The 22225-nt window shown below is 42.9% G+C and overlaps 1 protein-coding gene across 1 annotated transcript in view; it reads left to right on the top strand.

Annotated features, from left to right (window-relative positions):
- The window catches only part of ca10a (carbonic anhydrase Xa), a 230465-nt gene extending 216846 nt beyond the window's left edge, over positions 1-13619 (top strand). Inside the window, exons 6-9 of the mRNA XM_084078985.1 lie at positions 2026-2098; positions 6819-6973; positions 7344-7518; positions 12540-13619. Coding sequence (XP_083935111.1) covers positions 2026-2098; positions 6819-6973; positions 7344-7518; positions 12540-12562 — 426 coding nt within the window. The 3' untranslated portion in view covers positions 12563-13619. The remainder of the gene's footprint in view (positions 1-2025; positions 2099-6818; positions 6974-7343; positions 7519-12539) is intronic.
- Positions 13620-22225: the final 8606 nt, after the last annotated feature.

Raw genomic sequence — 22225 nt, 5'->3', positions numbered from 1 at the left:
AACGTATGAGTAGTAAGGGCTGGTTAGCAGCGAAAGGGAAAGGTAGCTCTTCAGAGAGAGTCCCTGTAGTAGCGATGGGCCGATCGATACCAAAATATCCATACCTGTGTATGGATCCTGAAAGAGTGATAAAACGAAATGCCTATTGCAAATAATCACCAAGGATAGGAATTACTTCTCGTGTCTCCTAGGGTAGGTACCCTCACAAAAAACATGCAGTAATCCTGGTCTCTATACTGCCTCCCCCTGGTCAGCCGGGGCGCCTGATGGAGGGCAAAGGAACTGGTTGGAATAACGTGTTCCTTCCACGTTCTACGGCTAACCAGGGAAATCTCCCCCCTTGTCAAGGGATAAGAAGCGGCTTGCTAGCTCTCATGCATTGAAGGAGGCATGAGCTCGGCTCTAGGCTCTCCCTAGGCTTGCAGAGGGAGTGTAGCGCCCAGGATTACTTAGACAATTGACACTGGGTGAAAAAATGGGTTACAAAATCGTGGGATAAATTTTATTTTATTTTTTTAAAGAATTACTTCTCCTTCTGCCTCCCCTTTCCTCAGAGACACGCAGGCACGCCGAGAAATACTGTACCACAGTCCTTCACAGAGAGATTCACCAATCATCGTTATATTTCACTCCACAAAACAAAAATGAGGCGACATTTGATGTGTGGCAAAGGTTATTATGATGTCAACTTTTGGTACCGTAAACCTACTAAAACACATATGAAATCAGCCACATGAGAGAGCATGTAGAGTTAATGTTATAGCGTCAGATGAGGAGGGGGAGTGGGCCAGAGGGAAGCTCTGGAGTTCTATGACAGAAGAACTCCAGAGAGGCAGGATTCATCTACATATGGTACAAATATAGTTATGATTGGGTTATTGTTATTCCTTTTGAAGGAGGAGAAACACATTTTCTAACAATTTCTGAATACATTATATCCATTTAGCATCATATACGTTTTGTGGAAAAACTGATAGGCTACTTACTGTACAGTGTGTATTGCTTGAGTACAGTACTTCTAAAACACTGTACTCGACCCTCACACCTACTGTACATCGCACTGCAGATCCGACTGATATGCCCTGTATATGGAGACCTCTCTATCTGTCAGTCCTTGTCCCTTTTATGCCCAAATATGGAGATCTCTGTATCTGTCAGTCCTTGTCGCTTTTATGCCCATATATGGAGATCCCTGATGTTAACGATTACTTAAAAGTAAATTCCGTGCCTCAAAAAATATGTTTGAGAGCGTTTTAAAGTTTTAAAACCGAAACCAAAAACAGCAGACAGAATTTCAATGGCAGCCGTTCCATTTTTGTCGGCTGCACTCGGCTCCATTCGGGTTCACTCGGGTTCCACCTGATTGGCCCACCTCCACTGCCAATCACAGAGCAATGAGCGAGGACGCTGATAGGCGAGTCCAATTGGTGGACGAGCAAGAAACGCCCAGATAAGCCTGCAGGCCAGACTTACTCCTGATATCAAATGGAAATGAGATATCCGGAGGGAGGGGTTCCCCAGGCTAGTATTACTTGGCAGTGGATCGAAAAGAAAGGTATTTCCCATCCCTGCCTTGCAGCGTTCACAGAGAGGTTAAGTGCAGATAAGCTGCTCGATAGCTCATTCGCCATACTCCTGCGTGGTCATGAAGACCTGAAGGAGCCTCAGAGGAAGAACTTCTTAGCACCTCTCCCGTCCACGGCTCCGGAGATGTTCACACATTCTGTCGCCCGGTAGTGCTCTCTCTCACTCTCTCTTTGCGTGCCCCAACGTACTGACATCCACTGAGACGTCCCTGATGAAAAGTTCAAGTTGAGGGTGTGAATCAGTGCTCCACTTTAAAACATTAATGTATTGTCAAGCAAAGACATTTCCTTTTTTCAAACTGTGTCTTTATGCTCTAATGCTTTTATTGTATTCCTCATTCTCTCTCCCTCTCTCTCTCTCACACACGCACACGCACACGCACACCTCACTCAACTCACTCACTCACTCTTTGGCTTTCTTCTCATCTCCCTCTTCCAGATCGCAGAGACATCGAACTCGTTCCTGAACCGGATGTTGAACAGAGACACCATTACAAGAATAACATATAAAAGTAAGTGGCTGGGTTCACGCCTGCTTTAATCCACCTTTGCTTAAAGAGATGTCTAAACAGCTGTGTTAATGGATTGGAAGCGCCAGCTGCCCGCTGTTTTCCCCCCGATTAGCTTCCTGTTGTAGCGTGAGCCCATCTCTAAAAGCATTTGCGGATATATCAATTAAGCCGCGAATGGTAATCAAGGCCCCCGCAGTATAGCGAGAGATTTGCATGGGATTCTTTTATTTATTTATATTTGAGCACTTCCGTGCGTACATACAGTGAGGCTCAGGGTGAGACTGCCCTGCTAGGCAGCAGTCGACAGCTGCTCTCCAGAGGTTTCTCTTGCAGAGACAGCTAGCCGGCCAGCCAGCCAGTCATGTTGGAGAGGCAGAGCACCACTGCAGAGAGCGCCTGGGGCTATATTGAAAAAAGAGGCCAATAATTGGATTAATGGGGGGAGTGGATGAGTGGCGGAATAAATATAGTGTCCCCTTGTGGTCGGGAGGCGTCTCACAAGTAGTAGCGGGTACGTGTGAGGGGCGAAAGCGAGGATGGGGCCGGGAGGGGGGTGGGGGGGGGGGGGGGGGGGGTTGTTCCTTGGGGTCCTGCTGGATGGCCTGCAGAGCATGGACTCTGACAGCTGTCAAAACTGCCCTAGATACACTGACTCACACACACACACACACACGCACACACACACACACACACACACACACCGCCCCCTCATCCTTATGAGTCTTCAGGCATATCCCCCGTACGACCAGCAATGCTGCTGCCCCAGCACATGTATTTTTCAAATTGATCTACAGACACATGCACAGTGCACACGTAAATACACACACACACACACACACACACACACACACACACACACACACACACACACACACACACACACACACACACACACACACACACACACACACACACACACACACACACACACACACACACACACACACACACACGCGCACACACACACACACAGGCATAGACAAACAGACACCATCCAAACGGAATTATTTATGCCGCCCAGCTTATCAAAGGTATCTGATACAGCTGCTCTCTCAACTCCACAGTTTGTTGAGGGAGTGGTGCTAATAGAATCTGCACATGATGGATGTTCACAATATTTTAAGGACGTGTTTTGTTTGAATAACCGAGTCAATATTAACTCTTTGACTGCCACGAAATAAAACATTGTTTGCCACGCCACTGGCAGCGATTTTCAAGTGTTTTTTTACTAACCTTTGAAAAACCCTGGAATATTTTCCGTGATCGCCGTCCTCTTTATTTCTTTTTCCTTTATTTATTCAGGGAAGCCCATTGAGAGCAAGCTCTCTTTTTCAAGGACGCCCCGATAACCGCATATAAGACATATAAAATACATACGTAATGAAAAACAATAACAAACATTTGAATCATATTACAATCATCACAGATGCAAATACATATAGTGTTACATGAAACAGGTGCGGTTACAATGTAATGTGTCCTCGAGAAGTACCCTAAATGTCTCTATTGAGACCAATCGCTCCAGTTTCAGAGAGTCCTGAAGTTTGTTCTATTTGTGTGGAGCATAATAAATGAAAGCAGTCTTCCCTCACGGCGATCGCCTCATTACACACACGGGGGTCTCGTAGAATCGGGGAAACTAATTATCCGGTCGCGGTAATCCGTTGCATAGTTGTGGCCAGTTGAATGTGGCTTGTTTTTGACAAAAAGAAAGAGAAACAGAGATTTTTTTATTACGTTATTTCCGGGTCTATCCTTTTCTGACAGGCAAGGCATCATTCATAGCGAACAGCGCCACCTGGTGGAAAACCGCTGAAAACACAAATCTCGTCAAACTCCTCAGTGGCAGGCTGTGCCTTAGCAGAATCTGACGAGAAATTTCGTCGGTGGCAGGCAAAAAGTTAACGATGGTTACATAGGTAACCACGGCTATGTGAGCGATTGGATCACTCCAATATGATATATCCCTCCGTGGCAGAGCGGAGGCACCGATATATCGTATTGGAGTGACCCAATATAGCTCTACATAACGAAATATCACTGTGTCGTTAAGAAGACAATTTTAATTTCATTCATGAAATCAATCTTTTCTCCAGGGAATGTTTTCAGCTAGACTTTTCAAATCAATCTGTACTTTAAAATGTATTACGTATATCTTTGACCAAAAATAACAGTGCAGTGAAATTTTGTCTGTTGAGGTTCATGTCTCTGCAAGTTGAATTTCCTTTGGCTTCCTTGTAAACAAAACCTATAGTATGCTTTGTAAAATGGTTGATAGTAATGTCATGAGTTGTTGTCAATGAGCTAATCATGGCACACCTATGTTTTTGTTATAATTTTAATAAATTGTTTACATAGATTTATCTCTGCATCCCCACCGCCTTCGCATCCTCTCAATTGGTATTGCCCAGGCAGACTTGATGCAATCGGCACTAGCAGTGCATCGAGAGATTATGCAAGCTGTGCTTTATCACTGTTTAAACGAAGAGCAATAGATAAGGGACAAGTTCTGATATTTACATTCTAGTCCATCCATATCTAGACAAAAAATGATTTATTCGGAAATGACTTAACTGATTAGCTGCCAAAGACGTATATATACGTCTTTTAATAATCAGCTGTTGTCCGCCAAAGACGTATATATACGTCTTTGAAAAAAAGGAAAAAAAAAAAAAAAAAAAACATTTTTTTTTTTTTTTTTTTTTTTTAATTTTTTTTATAATTTCAACCCTTGTCGAATTACGAACAGATTAGGAGCTAAAAATGTTCGAAGATTTGCTGCTCCATTCACTTCAATGTTAAAATTCAAACGGACAAACAATTCACTTTGTTTTTTGGTTTAAAACTACTGGTTTTGAGCTATATTGAAACATCAAACAACACATGTCAACGAGGTCAAAATGACCTCGTTGACATTTGTGAAACCACACCTGAATCTCATCTGTGATTAGAAACCATCTGGGGATGAATCATACTGGAGGAAAAAAATCTGTGGCTACGCGAACAGGTACCAAAATCATGGCAAAACCCTGGCAGAGGCTACAGACTGTTCTGAAAAAACTCTGGCAGGCATTGTGTTAAAATGAGAAAAGTTCTCCATAACTGCTAAAAAAGCAGCCGTGCGGTTCTGAGAGTCATGATATCATGAGTGGAGGAAGGTCTCCACTCATGGATTGTACTTGGTATAATATTGGCCTATTAATGGGCATTGTAAACGTCTCACTAATTGCAAAGCTCTGGAAAAGCTCTCATGTTAAATGTGAAATTAAATGTAAATTGATGATATAAGTATCCTTGTACTTGTTTATACTTGGGTGAGTGTCCCAGGGTGGACTTCTTACACCTCTGACAGCACAAAATGTTATTTGCTGGATATTTTCGGAATGTTGGGGCAGGGGAGATTAAGCTGTTCAAATCCCTTTTCCAACATTTATAAAACAATTTAAAAAAATGATCAGTGCTAAATTACAACAGGTACAGTTTTTCACATGATTTTAAGAGTGCTTCCTAGCATCTGTTACATCGACTGTATGTGTCCATGTTTTTGTTTGTTTTGTTTTTATATTATTTTGTTTGCACTGTTCGTAAGACGACGTGGTGTAGGATACTGACTCAGTGGCAGCTTGAATTAGCATTGAGGGTGGAGTGGACCGCCACCACGACCTCATCACAACAGGCAGAGAGAGGGTTTTGACACCTATTTGTCAACGGAAGCTCAAACAGATGACAAGTTATTGAGAGTTGGCTAGTGAAGTGTGAAGAGAGAGGGAGAGGGAGAGGAAGAGAGAGTCAGTTTAATTAACGTCCTGACAAAGAAGGATATAGGGGCTTTTGTGACACGACACCAGCTCGCCTGTCATTGCAGCACAGAGAATGATATGTGACATGACACAGGAGCTGGCAGATTGTTGATGTAAGGGATGGACATGATACATGATGAGGTCTGTCATGGTAAGGCATATTGATGCTAAGAGGGTGTGTGTGTGTGTGTGTGTGTGTGTGTGTGTGTGTGTGTGTGTGTGTGTGTGTGTGTGTGTGTGTGTGTGTGTGTGTGTGTGTGTGTGTGTGTGTGTGTGTGTGTGTGCTAAAAAAGTCTGTTATATTCAGTTAACTCTAACCTTGAATTCAAATGCCTGCTAAAGGAACATGTGCTACTGTGTTGATTTTGACGGCAAATTTTGATTTAGTTTTTGTCATATTTTAGTCATCTGAAATGTTTTGGTTTTTGTCTAGTTTTAGTCGACTAAATATCATAGGATTTTAGTCGACTAAATCTACAGTTGATTTAGTCGACTAAAATGTATTTCGGCGGTGCCTTGATGGCGTCGTAATGGCTGATTTTACACTTTGCATGCTGATTTTACCTGTTGCATGCTGAAAATAGCTGATCTACAAGCTTGTACTGTAGATCTGCTATTTTCAGAGCGCAATACCCGAGCACAACCAAACATAAAATGACTTGTCTTCTCCACTATAGTCCCTCACTAACATTTTAGTCTAGTTTTTATTTGTTGACGAAATCGTCAATATATTTAGTCTTAGTTTTAGTCATCATAGCTTAGTTTTTATTTGTTTTTTATTTAGTTTTCGTCAGCAAAAAAGGTAGTCGACGAAAAAAAAATCGTCTTAGTTTTAGTCGACAAAATCAACACTGCTACTGGGTTATTATACTTCCCTATTCCTTTTTTCTAATCCATCCTTATTTGTTCACTTCTTCTAGATGATGCGTATCTACTGACAGGCCTGAACATAGAAGAGATCTACCCCGAGACGCATAGTTTCATCACCTATGATGGCTCCATGACCATTCCGCCATGTTTCGAAACAGCTACGTGGATCCTGATGAATAAACCCGTCTACATAACAAGGATGCAGGTAAGTGTCAGAGCCGAAACACAACACACCAAGAACTAAGTTATTCAAAGCAGGCCCGTCTGAGTCACCCCAATGCCACAGCTGGGAATAATGGAATATATATGGTGGTTCTATTTTGTGGGGTTTATTATCTGCACTTTGGTCTTGATTAAGAGGGACAGCTAGAGGTGAAATTCTTGGAGAGCTCCTTTTTTTACTTACTTATTTCTAAGCTTGCATTTTGTATTACCTTGTAAATTGTCTGGCCTGCACAGGGGTGTGAGATAAGTCGAAAGAGAGAGAGAGAGTCGAAACCCTCACATCTTGTTTCTCCTCAGAGTTTTGCTTTCCAAAATTGACCTGTCTGTTTGGTGTCTTTCTCTTGTTTAAGATGCACTCCTTGCGGCTGTTGAGCCAGAACCAGCCCTCTCAGATCTTCCTGAGCATGAGCGACAACGTGCGCCCCGTCCAGCCTCTGAATAACCGTTGCATCCGCACCAACATCAACTTCAGCGTGCAGGGCAAGGACTGCCCCAACAACAGGGCTCAAAAGCTTCAGTACCGAGGTAAGTACTCACGCTAGTCCACGCACGCACGCACACACACACACACACACACACACACACACACACACACACACACACACACACACACACACACACACACACATTTAATCATGTATTTATGTCCACATAAGAGATACAATACAAGGACACAAATATTACAAGGTGCTGTAAAAAATGTACAGTCAGCAAATCATGGTCAAATACCCCCACACCCTTCAGGGGTACAAATAACAGCGTCTTCGCCATATTTGGCGGCTACCGATAGTGGAAGAGATTCCACAGAATTTTGCAAGCCGTTTAGCTGCTTTTTTTGGCATCTCAAGTTGTTGGACGCCTCTTACAATCAACCTATGTACATGTCCTAGGCTGCCAAAGATAAACACAAGTAGATTGCACCTATAACCTAGCTCTGTGATGGTATGGAGGAGCGGCTGGTATTTAATGACTTTGGTCATAAAGGCTTCCTCTAAGCTAGAGTCAAAGGTGCAGGCCATTTCAAGAATGGAAACCATGATCTGGAACCTTCATTGACAACAACAACATCTGGTGTATTAGCAGAGAGATGTGCAAAGATTTCAGGATTATCAGTACAGAGTTGAAACATGGACGTTTTGACACAGGAATGTTTGTACATTCTCACTGACGGCGTAAAATGTTTAGATATGTCCTTAGTTATGAGATCAACTATTCTGTCGTGGCGTGCTATGTAAAGCCCTTTATAGGCATAGCAGCCATTCAGAATGTGTGACATGCACACACACACACACACACACACACACACACACACACACACACACACACACACACACACACACACACACACACACACACACACACGTGTAGTCTTTAAAAACTTTAACCCTGGCGTCCCTATTTTGGGCATGTCATTAAACAGTAACAGAAGGCGAACATTTTTTTTTTAAACCTAAGAAATCTCAAAAACCTTTCAAAAACATAAAAGCAGATGTACAATCTATTTCCGGTTATTTTCACTACTTATCGCACAACGAAGTGTGCAGGCTTAAGTGGTTAAAGTTGTAAGTCAGTTACAATGACTGATATTGGCACTGACTGACTGACTGACTGACTCTTCTGCTATGACAGGCAGATGAATGGCTTAACAATGCTCTTGGAGCCAGCCCCAGCTTGCTGCTCTCTGATCAGTCTGTTTACTACTATAAGTCCTATGTCTGGACGACTGCTGCAAACAATTTGAATGTCATCCCCCGAAGCGTAAATACAATACAAAACAAGAGCTACCACCCCCACTTTACACACACTTATTATTCATTGTGATTTTTGTGGGATTTACTGCACTGTAGCCGACAGACACATTCTCTTTCTGTACCCCCTCTATCTGTCTCTCCATCTCTCTCTATCTCAGTCTCTCTGGGTCCTATCTTCCGCCCGGTGCAAGGCGGCACTAATGGAAGTGCACGTGTTAATCCTATCTTCCGAACGGCGCAGGTGTCATTTATACCATTGGTTCTCAAAGTGGGTCCAGGGGTCCTTGAGGGGGTTCCCCAGCAAAATGTGCTAATAATGTTGTGCACAATAATTTTAAACACTTTAACCTTTTATACTTTGGCTATTCAAAAATAGCAGATATACAAGCTCATAGCGCGGCACCGAGTGCCGCGCTATGAGCTTGTAGATCTGCTATTTTTGAAAAATCATGAACATTTGTCCAAAAACTTTGAACATATTTATTTTTAAAGCGAACATTTGTAACTCAAATCTTTGCTTCTGGGGGTCCCTGGCACTAAATATTTTGAGTTGGGGGTCCACCGCCAAATACATATCATTTTGGGGGTCCCTGACATGAAAAAGTTTGAGAACCACTGCTTTATACGCTTTGCCCCCCTGCTGTCTAACTATCAAGTGCCTACTTTGCACTGGTGGGTGTATTGGTCCTTAAACAAGGTGTGGTCTGGCGCAATCAGAGCACATTGCTGTCGTATGCCCAGAGCTAAAAGCCATTAGCGCTTTGCGTTTAGACCAGCCAAAAGCTGGCTTTAGCGCAGAACGCAAGTTTCCTTAGTATTTACACAGCGCACCATTGGGATTAAGATGCGCCTAGGTGAGTTCACAATGAACGCACACTGATTGCGATCTAAATCCATGCGATGCACAACACAACACCTTACGAGAAACCTAAATAGTTTTTGATACTCAAACGGCTGATACATTCTTTTTCGAGCACTTAATTCTTCATGAATCCTATTAATAAGGATTACAACACAACGCTGATGCTGTCCAAAGAAAAACGGGCGGTGAGGAGAGAGAGAGGGGGCGAGAACGCATAACACGGAGAGTGAAAAAAGAGATGAAGTTGTTTCCTTAAGTAGCGTGCCTAATACTGCCTATTATATTGCTGATGTAAGATGTGTTCACGTAGGCCTACCTCTCATCACGTATAATGTTGTGAATCTCTGTCTACTGTATGTATACAGTATGTATGGCTAAGGCCATCATTAATGGTCCATGATATTGACCAGATCCAAATGGGGTTCCCACAGCACGCAGCGCACGTTACCGCAGCTTCTCTGTCATGCTTAAATGCAGTTTAAAAAAAATAAATAAATAATGTAACCAAAGAGCATGTGAATATTAAGTCGATATGTCAAGATCAGATTGGAGACGAGGAGCTATTAAGCTACAGGAGGAAGAAACTAAATCCATCTGAAATCAACATAATATGCACATGTTCAGCATGGTAGATGCCATTTCTGATCAGGAACTCCACATTAAGGTTGAAAAATATATTAATGACCTGGCCCAGATTATCAATAAATTGCATTGGGCAAGTAAAGTGCTGTTTTCTTTGCACAGAGACGAGCCGTGAGGAGGGAACGAGAGAGAAAGTGGTGAAAATAGATGCATTTATTGATTCTACACTTTCTTACTGATAGAATATATTTTCATGATTGGTCATTCTATAAGAATGTCGTGAATCATTGCGTCCTGCCTTTATCTGTCTCTGCTCAATGGACAGCAGTTAACAAGTTGTATCCATGGAGCTCCAACACAAGGACACACAGGACTCACGGCTAATTGGTGGTCTAGATGAAGAACAACATAACTGAGATTGAGCGAATGATTTATGTCAACAAATCACGATTGTGTTTACTGCTAGATGGTCCCACACTTCAACTTTTCCGCAGCAGAAAATCGTTTGCTTCTCCTCCAATTCGTTATGTAAATGCCAAGTGCACCTCCCTGCAGCGCAGCTTCTCTTCAAGGGAATGGTAATAGACATTCTGATTGGTTTAATTCATGTAATGCCCTAAACACACCTAAGACTAATTCAGAGCGTTAACACCACCCTGTAGAACCGTGCGCTTGTGATTGCGCGCAAGTAACGCGAAGCCTAACTAGTAAAACTGACGTGGAAAATAGGGCCTTCTGTCTCTTTCTTTCTATCTCTCTCTTTCTCTGACTCTCTTGCTCTGAGGCATGTGCCATGCTCGTCTCACCTGGTCAGTATCATGGTCAGGATCATGTCAGTCTCACGCGCTCTCGCTCGCTCGCACGCATGCACGCACACAAATCCTACATAGAATAAAACATATGAGTAAGATTATATATTAAGGTCGGGTCTATAATGCATTATATGCACATTTAAAGAAGTGATATGGTGCTTCCTATGGTGCTTCCCTGTCATCTATTGGTGCTTACTAGACATGATACGATTCAAATCACGATATTAGGTTCACGATACGATTTTTATCGTATCGTGGCAAACACATACTGTACACACACACACACACACACACACACACACACACACACACACACACACACACACACACACACACACACACACACACACACACACACACACACACACACACACTCACTCACTCACTCACTCACATGTAAACTCTTGGATTGCAGAGTGCAGTGTTAAGTGTGCACGCACGCCACACGTGCACTCTCCCACGTGGAAGTGTGTTCATTCATTTACAGAGCGTATTCACAACCCCCGCCGCCCCTTTTTACCCAGGAGAGCAGGCCAGAAAAACACAAAAGCTGAGCTGTGAATTTAATTTCTTTGACTCATTTAAAGATGTAAATAGCTTCAAGGTGAAGCAGGGAGGCGATGCATCTCATTAGAAAGGGGAAACACAGCTAATTGGATAGTTTTGTACGGTTAACCTTTAGGGCAGGAGAAACACCCCCAGAGTAAGGTTATCTTGGGGGTAATTGAATGTGATTTTTTTTTAGGGGGTGATGATGCGGAAGGGTGCAGATCAAAGTGTGTGTTTGCTTTCCTCCCTGACGGCCAGCACAAGCGCGCATTAACCACTTTGTTCTTCATTGTACAACAGCGTTGTGCTTAAATAGAATAAATAGCTGATCTACAAGAGTGTTGCCAGATTCTGTGAGAGAAACAAGCAACCAGGTCTAGGAAAACCAGCCCAAAAGAAGCGACTATGGGCCACATGAGCACTTTAACATATACATCAGCTATTTGAAAATAGCAGATCTACAAGCTTACAACGCGTCGCAATGCGACGCGTTGTGAGCTTGTAGATCGGCTATTTTCAAATGAAATCTTGCGGGGAAATTATAATAAGCAGATCTGGCTACAAGCTCAATGTGATGCGTTGTGAGTTTGTAAATCTGCTATTATTTTTGAACATTTAAGAAAGCTTTTACATTTCCGCCTCTAATGACATGCCCAAAATAGGGGGGCCAGGTTTTTAAGTGGTTGATATAATGACTGAGTTCCCATGGCACGCCGCCGCCTTTGTGGTCATGTTTTTCATGAAATTGCAGCGTATATATTCTCCGGTACAGGGTGTTTGCATGGCGGGTATAATTCAGAGGGGAAGAAAACTCAGAACACAATAATATGGCTGTCTCCCATTACTATTGACCCCCCCACCGAAGCACTTACAGTACATCCATTCAGTGGAGTGTCCCCTGTTATTGTGTGAAAATGAAATGCTACGCTAGTGGAGTTCTTCACGTTTTTAAACCAGCGTTGTGACTCCTGTCCTTTGACTCTCTTCCAGTGAACGAGTGGCTGCTAAAGTAACCTCCCTTGGACAAGTGTGGAAACGAGTGACGAAGGCAACGGAACTGGAAGGAAGGAGCGCAACTGGAGAGAGATGGAAGGAGTGGTTGTGAGTGTGTGTGCGCGTGTGTGTGCGTGTGTGTGTGTGTGTGTGTGTGTGTGTGGGTGCGTGTGTGTTTGTGCGTGTGCATGTGTGTGTGTGTGTGTGTGTGTGTGTGCGTGTGTGTGTGTGTGGCGTAAAGAACTGAAGCGGGGATCAAGGCTGCATCTCATCTAAGATTATTTCATGGCGTTGTATAAAGAAGACAAAAAAAACACACACTCTAAACATTTTCAAAGACTGCATTGTGAGCAAAGAGACTCTACTTTTCATACATTGAGAACTATTTGAACACCCTGTCCTAACACATGCTAACTAGCCCCCGTACAACTACAGTATATCTACATTTTGATACTGACCTTTTTTTGGGAGAAAAAAAAACACGTTGAAAAATGAACTTTAAAAACAAGCAACGGAAGCATTTATTTAATAGCCTCCTTAAACAGTCGGACTATGCTGGGACATTCAAGCCTTTGTACATAAAGAGCTATTGCTGTCGATGGGGAAGATTTCAAGGACTAAGTCACTGCCCCCTTCTGGTCAAGATGAAGTGGTCTGGAAGAGTCTTTGATGACCTGTCATAAGTTGTCACCAACAAGGCATGCTAACAGCAAAAACCAAGAGTGAAGGATTGCAGCCTTGCCTTGTCAGTCTCAGAAAAACGCCACATTGTCTGGGGGAAACGTGCAAATTATTTATAGGCTTTTGGCCGGAGAGCAACCTTGAGTGTCTTGGCCTAGTTTGTACATATTATAATTATCAATACTGCTGAAAAATGAATATGTAAAAAAAAAGTAACAAATAAACATTCAAAAGATATATCAAGAGGAATAAAAAAAAAGAAGAGATACAGAAAATAAGTTGAGTATTTTTAAAATGCTTGGCGCACTTTGAATTCTGGAGCAGTTCTATGAGTCTGAGCTGATGCCTTTTCTTTCTGTTTTATTGTTTACAATGGTCATACACTGTGTTTGAGTAATGTTATCAGCCCAATAAATGTGTCTGGAAAGTTCACTTTGGAAAATGCTTCACTATAACACAGATCTGGCAATACTGTATCTGTACCTGTTTTGTACCGTTCCATATTAAATGTATTGATATATCAATATTCAACCCTCCAAGCCATGCTCAATACGACGGGGTTGTTCTCTCTTGAATCCTCCCGTCGAGATACCAAAAGCCTTTCTTTCATGATCTTACACATTACAACTGGTTCATGCAATGCAATATATATTCTCAGAATCCCAAGAGTTATCCCACGGAAGCCGCGGAATTATCTCCTGTCTGATATGTGAAAACAGCGATATAATGTGGTATACGCTCTCTCCCATCGCGATTCCCACGTGTTCAAGAACGAAGCTTCATCGAGATGCAGAGCATAGCGTATCTCCATGACCTGCCAAGGTCCTCTCAGATCAGATCAGGCGGTCGCTGGGGGACAAACAGGCACAGCCCGGGAAGGAAACTTCTAATCCAGAAAGGCCACTGTGGCACAGCAGGCGGCTGAGGGGAATACCAGTTTAACAATGTGGGCCAAATCTATTGAGGGGCTGCCACAAAGACATGCTCTCTCTCTCACCCGCACACATGTACGTCTGCACGCCCGTGAGGACACACACACACACACGCACACAAATCATTATGCTCTACTCCTGGTAGATTTAGTATCCCGTCTGGCCGTGTGTTGGAGTCGAACAGCCTGGCCCTGTGTTCATGCTGTGTTTCTCCTAACTGGGTCTTGCTGCATTGATCCCGTCCTCCTCTGCTCCTTCATTATCCCCCGATCAATTCGAGATGCCTCTTCACGTTGCCCAGATGTGGAGAGAAATACTGCTCCAAAGTGTGTGCGTGTGCGCGCGGGTGTGTACACACGTACATATGTGTTCATGTGTGCCTATTTGTGTGCTTCTGTGCTTCCCTGGGTAAGAGAGCATCAGTGAGAGAGAGAGTTCTCAGAGAGCCCACCGGCGCCCAAGGTTATGGAGGCCATTATTCTACCTGATCTAGGAGAGGCAGAATTGAGCCGAACCATGGAGGACAGACAATAAATACTCCCAAAGATTTAACCCCAACAGCAGCCCCCCCCCCCCCCCCCCTCCCCTCCCCACACACACACACACACTGTGGAATAATCCGCTTTAGTCTCACAACAGTGCAGATGCCACAGATCTCCCAGGACCAACGCTGCTATCTGGTCCTGCCAAAAGGAATGAATGTTACGAGGTGTGTAAAAAAAACAGAAACGCTGCAGTCAGATGTTCAGGGGGACGTTTAATGATATTACATTAATAAGAGTGTAATAAGGCTATGCCATGCAGGGAGTTGGACTGGAGCGGAACAGCTGCTGAGCCAAATCGAAAATGTGCAAATGTACGTGCGAAAGTTTGTGTGTGTGTGTGTGTGTGTGTGTGTGTGTGTGTGCGCGAGTGTGTGCGTGCGCCACCAGGGCTTTCAATCAACCCTTCTCTAGTGGAGTCAAACTTTTCTCCTCGGCTCAATTTAGGGATATTTCAGTCAATGACCCCAGATACAAGTGTGCTACAAAGCCATTGTATGCCAAGATGGGTATATATGTATTTGAAATACATATTTCAAATACTTTTTGTATTTTTCTTTGTATATTCTGTATTTAAATACATAAAATACATAAGTCATTTTAATCCCAAAAATGTACACATTTTAACAGGTTTTTTAACAGGTTTCACTTCTACTTCACCTCTGATTGGCTTACCCACCCTCAGTACAAATTCAACCACAAATGAGAGGCAGAGTAGGGCGGGTCTTGAGACAGACTTCACCTTGCCTCAACTAGTGAATTAAGCCTCGTGGTAATTTCCTTATGCATTAAAGATAGTTTACCTTTAGCCTAATATTTGATTATTTGTGATCATACTATGGGTCAGTATCCAGGTCAATATCCTGATGTCAGTATTATGGTGTCAGTATCATGGTCAGTATCCTGGTGTCAGTATATGGTCAGTATCCTGGTGTCAGTATCATGGTCATTATCCTGGTGTCAGTATCCTGGTATTACTGTATGCCAGTATTTGCTTCTTGTTTTCAGGGGCAGGGACCAAGCATTGAAATACAAAAATGACATAAGAAATGCTGTTAATAGTTGTGGTGCTTATACATAAAATAGGAACAGTGTTTGGAGTAAAACTGGGACTACAAGTCTGAGTGATTCTATTAGTGTATTTACACATTCATGTTCATTTTCCAGTGCTGCTTATTGTATTTGGTTTGATATGCCCGTGCCTCTGAATGCTATCCTTTAATTTACTTAGCCTGAGGCAGTTCTCGATGTAATTGCTTCTCCCAAAGGCAAAACCAAACTGTTACAAAGCCATGCTGAGATATGTGCAGCATGTTCCCACAGCAATGTTAGCATGAATATCACTATTCAACAACCATGTGGGATGTTTTGCAAAAGAGCTGCACGCTGCAAGAAAACAATCAATGACTAAGTTACATTTCAGCTTCATTTATGCATAATTGCCAACATGTATAACTAGACTGATTTTATCCCGCAGAGGAAATTCAGTTTTCAGCTTCACCCACTTGAGTGATAGGCTCTATACACAGCAGCCATATTGTGAAGACATTCACAGGTGTTACCAATGATACTAATGAAGGCTTTGTTCCCTTCTGGTCAAACAGAGTCAGGGTGCTGATATTGTTGCATGTTGGCTCACTGGGAACACTGCTACACCAGTGGGACACAAATGTGGGTCCAGGGACCCTCATGGTTCCTTCAGGGGGTTCCAAATGGCCCCTTACGGGTGTGTAACTCTGATAGTGTACAAATGGAACTAAAGGAAGGGAGGGGGAGGGAAGGAAGGAGGAGAGAAGGAAGGAAGGAAGGAGAAGAGGAGAGAAGGAAGGAAGGAAGAGAAGAGGAAGTAGATAGAAAGATGTGCATAGACATATATTAGATAGAGTCTATATAATAGATAATTCGGGTTCAATTCCCTGCAGTGTCCTGTTACTGTATATGCTATAATTGGTCCTCACTATAATGATTATTAAAAGATGATACCATTTTTGTCTATTAGGTCTCTCTGTGTCTGTCTGAGGAGGGCCAGTGAAAACCCGCCTACTGTACCAGTGACATCATCGGTAGGCAGGTTTGGGGATTTCAAACAATATTTTAAACTTTTTTTTCTCCCTTGTTTTTTTTTTATGTGAGAACAATGGCTTCTACGTCAGCATGCTAACTTTCCAGGAGGAGAAAGGCTGAAGTTTCAATCAGCTTGGAATCCTAATGATTGATGTCACAGGTAAGCATGTTTCTGAACTGTCCACAGCCCACAAATGAGACACAAAGGCCACTTTGGTTCTAGAACTGGTTCCGTTCTAGATTCTTGGAACCTTGGTGCTTTCACGGAACCGGCCGCAAACCGGGCGTTTTAAGCAGAACCATTAGCTGAATGGTTAGAGAGCCTACCTGGGGAGCAGGAATACCCAGTTGCCCCCGGTTCGATGCCTGGCCAGCAATGTGTTGAATATGACTCTTCGAAGTGTCCATTTCAGTTGTCAATTGCAGTTTCCCTTTTCTTTTCTCTTTATTTAATGATGATTTTTCGCTTGCTTTTGCCATTGTATATCGCATCTGCATCTTCCAACCTGTAGGATAGTGACACGCCCACTTTGGTTCCCAGTTCAGGTCAAGGACCCCCAAATTGATAGGTATTTGGCCGCAGACCCCCATGTGAAAATATTTTGTGCCAGGGGCCCCCATAAGAATGACTTATATTTAAAACTTTAAAAAAGTAATATTCCTCAAGATTTTAGGGGACACCGTGACACTTTGTCAGGGCCAGGAATCGTGTGCCCAATTTAATGACCTTTAAGACCTTTTTAATATATATTGGCCAAATTGTCAAATATTACTTAAGAAAGAGGCAAAGTTTGTGAAAATAGATGATCTACAAGCTCACAACGCCTCGCAGTGCGAGCCGTTGTGAGCTTGTAGTTTGGCAATTTTCACAATATTTATCTGTGGAACCGAGTCAAACTAAAGGTAATGCCTACAACAATTCAAAGTGCTTGTCAGGGTGGGGGGGTCCCCAGTTAAAATATGATTATTTTGGGGGGTCACGGCCTGAAAGGTGTGGGAGCCCTTATGCTAGGCTAATGGATTTCACCATTTACAGTATGCATTCTCACTACCTTTTATGAAATAAATGCAATGGAATATCTTGATAAGCATTTTGTTCGTATCGTTGTTTGTTGTTACTCAAAGCAGAAGGAATCAGGCAGCATTATAGCTCACTGAGTTAGGACACATGATCCGAAAGGTCGTAGGTTCAAATCCTCCTGCTTCTTTACCCTGAAGCATGTTTTGAAGACTAAAATCCAGAAACTACACTTAAATGCACTACAGAAACGTGTGTCAATATGTGGAGGTGCCGTAGGCAAGCGGGTCAGACGTGGCTACCTAAGCGACCTTGTAAACAGGGCCAAGGCAGGTTCAAGGCCAGCCTATAGGCACTGAAGCCAATACTCATTGATGTACTCTGTTCCCCCTGTAAACAGGGATGCAATACAGTGGACGCGGGGAGCAGTGTTGCTCCCCGTGGTTTCCACACAGTAAAGTAGGGGGGTTATGGCAAAAACAACAACAACACCCACCTGAACCTTTATCTAACCCAGATAACCAACAATGGCAGTTCCGTGAGGTCTCTTCCTGTACTGCACTCCTCCTGTATCTGCTTGACTTCAGACCACAAGGTCATGGGATCGAATCCTAGCACAGGAAACTCAGCATCTGAGCAATCTGGCTCCCATTCTACTACCTTTTAGATTTTTCAAAAAGAAAAAAATAGCAGAAGTACAAGCTTGCAGCGCGGCACAAAGTGATACAAATATAAACCACTAGCTTGTAGATCCGCTATTTTTGAATAGCCAACGCTAAATGGCACGGACGCTTTCCCGGTTTTAATGGGCTAAATTCAATTCCAACCCAACCATTTTCCACTCTTTAGGAACTGTAGATATTGTAGGTAGGTATAGGCAGGCAGGCAGGCAGGCAAGTTAGTAGGATTAGATGTTGATCTATTGAGGCTATACTTTTTGCTGGACCCCAGGGGCCTGGGGCCTATATTACAACTCACTGATGGGACTGAATGACTCCCCACTGTTGGTAGTACATGCAACATTGTTGAAATATGCAACAACATTGCCCGTGGTGTCTGTATCCCCATTCCCTCTTTCTGCTTTCCTGACAAACTCATCATAGAAACACATCTCACGGCCAGCGATGTGCAGGCAATTCATATTTTACTCAACAAATTCATTCAAAACAAATGGTCCATCAAGTGGACAGAATGTAACCACGCTTCTACAGACAAAACAAACACAGGGCTTACTTTACATTATTGTCTCCGCCAGGCCGAAAGGCATGGCGAGAGAGTATGTTTTCCACCCCGTCCGTCCGTCCGTCCGTGTGTCCGTGTGTCCGTCCGTCTGTCACCAGCTAATCTCTGCCATCGTTGGCTTGATCACGGCGCCACTGTGCACACACACTCCCTGGATCCCAATTCAGAACCTTGGCCCCAAATTTTTCTCATGGGCCTTTTATAGCGCCACCAGAAGGTATGCACACTCCCTAGAGGTCAAGGAAGAACCTTTGCCCTGCATTTTTCACATCTGCCTTTTATAGCGCCACCAGGAGGCCGACTTATGTAAAACATATTATTTTATACTACTCCTTTTTTTCTACTCCATTTCACACAAATCGGTACACATGATCTCGATAGTCATGTGTTCACGACGGATGTGTTTGATTTTTCATATTCCATACTGATTGGCTAAGATTGACATCTAAAGTTTGCATTATTGGCTTGTTTTGAACAAAATTCAGCAAATCATGAACCAATTGCGCTCAAACTTTGCACGCACATTCACACTATGTTGAGGAACAAATGCCACCCTTTTAACATTGGCCTGTTATAGCGCCACCAACAGGTCTAATTTAGCGAAACACATGTTTTTAACAAAATGCCTCAAATCATGAATGCAGTCAGTGTCCGATTGTCGTGCAAGGCCTAAGAAGAAATGGCACCCTTTTCACGTTGGCCTATTATAGCGCCACCAGGAGGCCACAATGGCCTACCTGACCTGGCGGAGACCTGTGCTCCGAGGAGCACTTTTTCTAGTTTATTTATGTATTTATGTGCAAGAGATGTATGTATACCCACTGAGTGCCATTAACGTGTTTCACGTGTTTTTACCGCTATGGCTCAACGTGCCAATCACGTGTTTTTGTTTTTTTTTGAAAAACATGTTCAGAACCCAAGATATCATCATCTGAAGATTTGCAGCTCCATCCACTCCTTGTTTAACTTAGAACTGAAAAAAGCTGTATCTCGCTTCCTAAGCACTTTTTGTTTTCTGTGAAAAAAAACCCTGGCACTGGGACAACATCATTCTGAAATAATTCTGGCAATGCTGGCACTCAATTAATCAATTAGAGTTAAACAGAAATGTTGTCATTTAATGTATGTGCCAGATTTACCTTCAGCTAAATTCCATCAACAGTCCCTTAAGATTACAATTAATACAAATATAAACCACTAAATTCATAATAATAAGAATACAAATATACAACACTATCGTAAAATAGACAATAAAGATTGGGGGATAAAAAAAAGTGTTTGTATGTATACATTTATACTGATCTGATTTGATTGTTGGTTACCTTGGTTACTTGGGTTACAGGTGCATAAAGAATATTATGTATAAGGTATGTATGTATAACCCCGGCAACGCTGATGTTTTGCTTATTAAAATTGAAATGTAATCCAGATATTAGTGATTACATGTTTGTTTGGGAACAGGACCTGACCCATGGGCCACATGGCTCAAAAACCTAGTTCGGAAGGCTACTTACTTTGTTTAACCTGCTTAGCTGCTCTTAATATCTGCTGTAAAGTGTATTGCAAACTGCTAGCCTTAAAAGAGAAGGCAGTTGAACATCACATGGGTATTGGCCAACCTAGATTAAGTTGTCTGTGCATGATGTGGAAAATCTTGTATACAAGATACGCATTTGAATAAAATCTAAAACTTGAGAATGTTACAGTGATGATATTGGGTGGGTCCTTTTATCCAGGATCCTTAGAGCGCCATTATGCAGAGTGCAGTGGCTTCATAGCAGTTTCAGGTCCAGCTTGTGACCAGATGGTTATATAGTAGCCTATGACATGTGCGATAAAATAGCATTGTCCATGCATGGATGTAGACCTGCAGATTTTTTTGCAGCATCAATGGAGAGACAGTTTCTTATACGCCTAAAAGTTGTAGTTGATTATGTTTACCATTTTCTTGATGTTTCTTAAAAAGTAAGGTTAGAATCAAAGATAATTCAGTGACTATGTTTATCTTTAGCTCTCAGGTTTATTTGGTTGAATGGTGTCAGTTGTTTTCCCAGTGGTGTCAGTAAAATCATTCATTAATCCACTTTTCCTACCCTGTTGCCTTCTTGAATCTATATTATTTATCTGTTGCTCTGCGTTTAGAAAGAGTGTCATTTCAGCTGTCTCTGTAATTGCCCCTGACGGAGAAGTGAAGTCGAGCGGGAAAGCCCTTTATTTCAAAGACGGTGTTGGCAAGATAGACGCATCCCACTGAAACGTATTCGATTAATTTTCAAAAGACTGAGTCATGCAGCGCAGAGATTAGGTCACAATTTTGAGGGAAGTTAGCCGGCTGTATCCATTCCAGGGTCCGGCTAAACTAAGCTTGCCTAGTCTTGTTTTAATGAGCTTGTCCTGTGCAGTTTATCCCTCATCTTCCACAGTAAAACTGCATGAACACACTTATTCAGATAAGGATGATTTATCCTTTGAAACCTCAAAAGCCAGTCCTCTGTGTGTGTGTGTGTGTGTGTGTGTGTGTGTGTGTGTGTGTGTGTGTGTGTGTGTGTGTGTGTGTGTGTGTGTGTGTGTGTGTGTGTGTGTGTGTGTGTGTGTGTGTGTGTGTGTGTGTGTGTGTGTGTGTGTGTGAGTGAGAGAGTTAGTGTCGAAGTGTCCTTGAGCAGGACACTGAACTCCCGATGAGCAGGTTGGTGCCTTGCATGGTTTCCTCTAGCCTGGCATTGCCAGACTGATGATGTGGATTCACTCACACGTTCCTCCACGGTATCAGTCTGGACTTCGGCCCATAGGCAGAGAGTATGAGAAATCAGAAAATGACCGGATCAGCTGCTTTTCACTGTTGTACGGACAGCAGTTGGAGCGCATTCACTGATTGGCCCGGTCATTTTCTGATTTCTCATACTCTCTGCCATATGGGCCGAAGTCCAGACTGATACCATGGAGGAACGTGTGAGTGAATCCACATCATCAGTCTGGCAATGCCAGGCTAGGTTTCCTCTGCCATCGGTGTACGAATGTGTGTGTGAATGGGTGACTGTAATGCACAATCATTGTAAAGCGCCTCCTGGATAAAGGAGCTATATAAATGCTCCATTTACCATTATGACATCTTCATATTTAGTCGATCGGTCGGTAGTTGGAATGCACTGGGTACTCTGAACTGCACCGGCCTAGTATGGATACATTCTCACACAGGTGCCACAA

The sequence above is a fragment of the Gymnoscopelus microlampas genome (genome assembly GCF_963454915.1).
Source record: "Gymnoscopelus microlampas genome assembly, chromosome: 14".
Taxonomy (NCBI): Eukaryota; Metazoa; Chordata; class Actinopteri; order Myctophiformes; family Myctophidae; genus Gymnoscopelus; species Gymnoscopelus microlampas.
The sequence above is the reverse complement of the archived record's forward strand: the minus strand, read 5'-3'. Positions and strand labels throughout refer to the sequence as shown.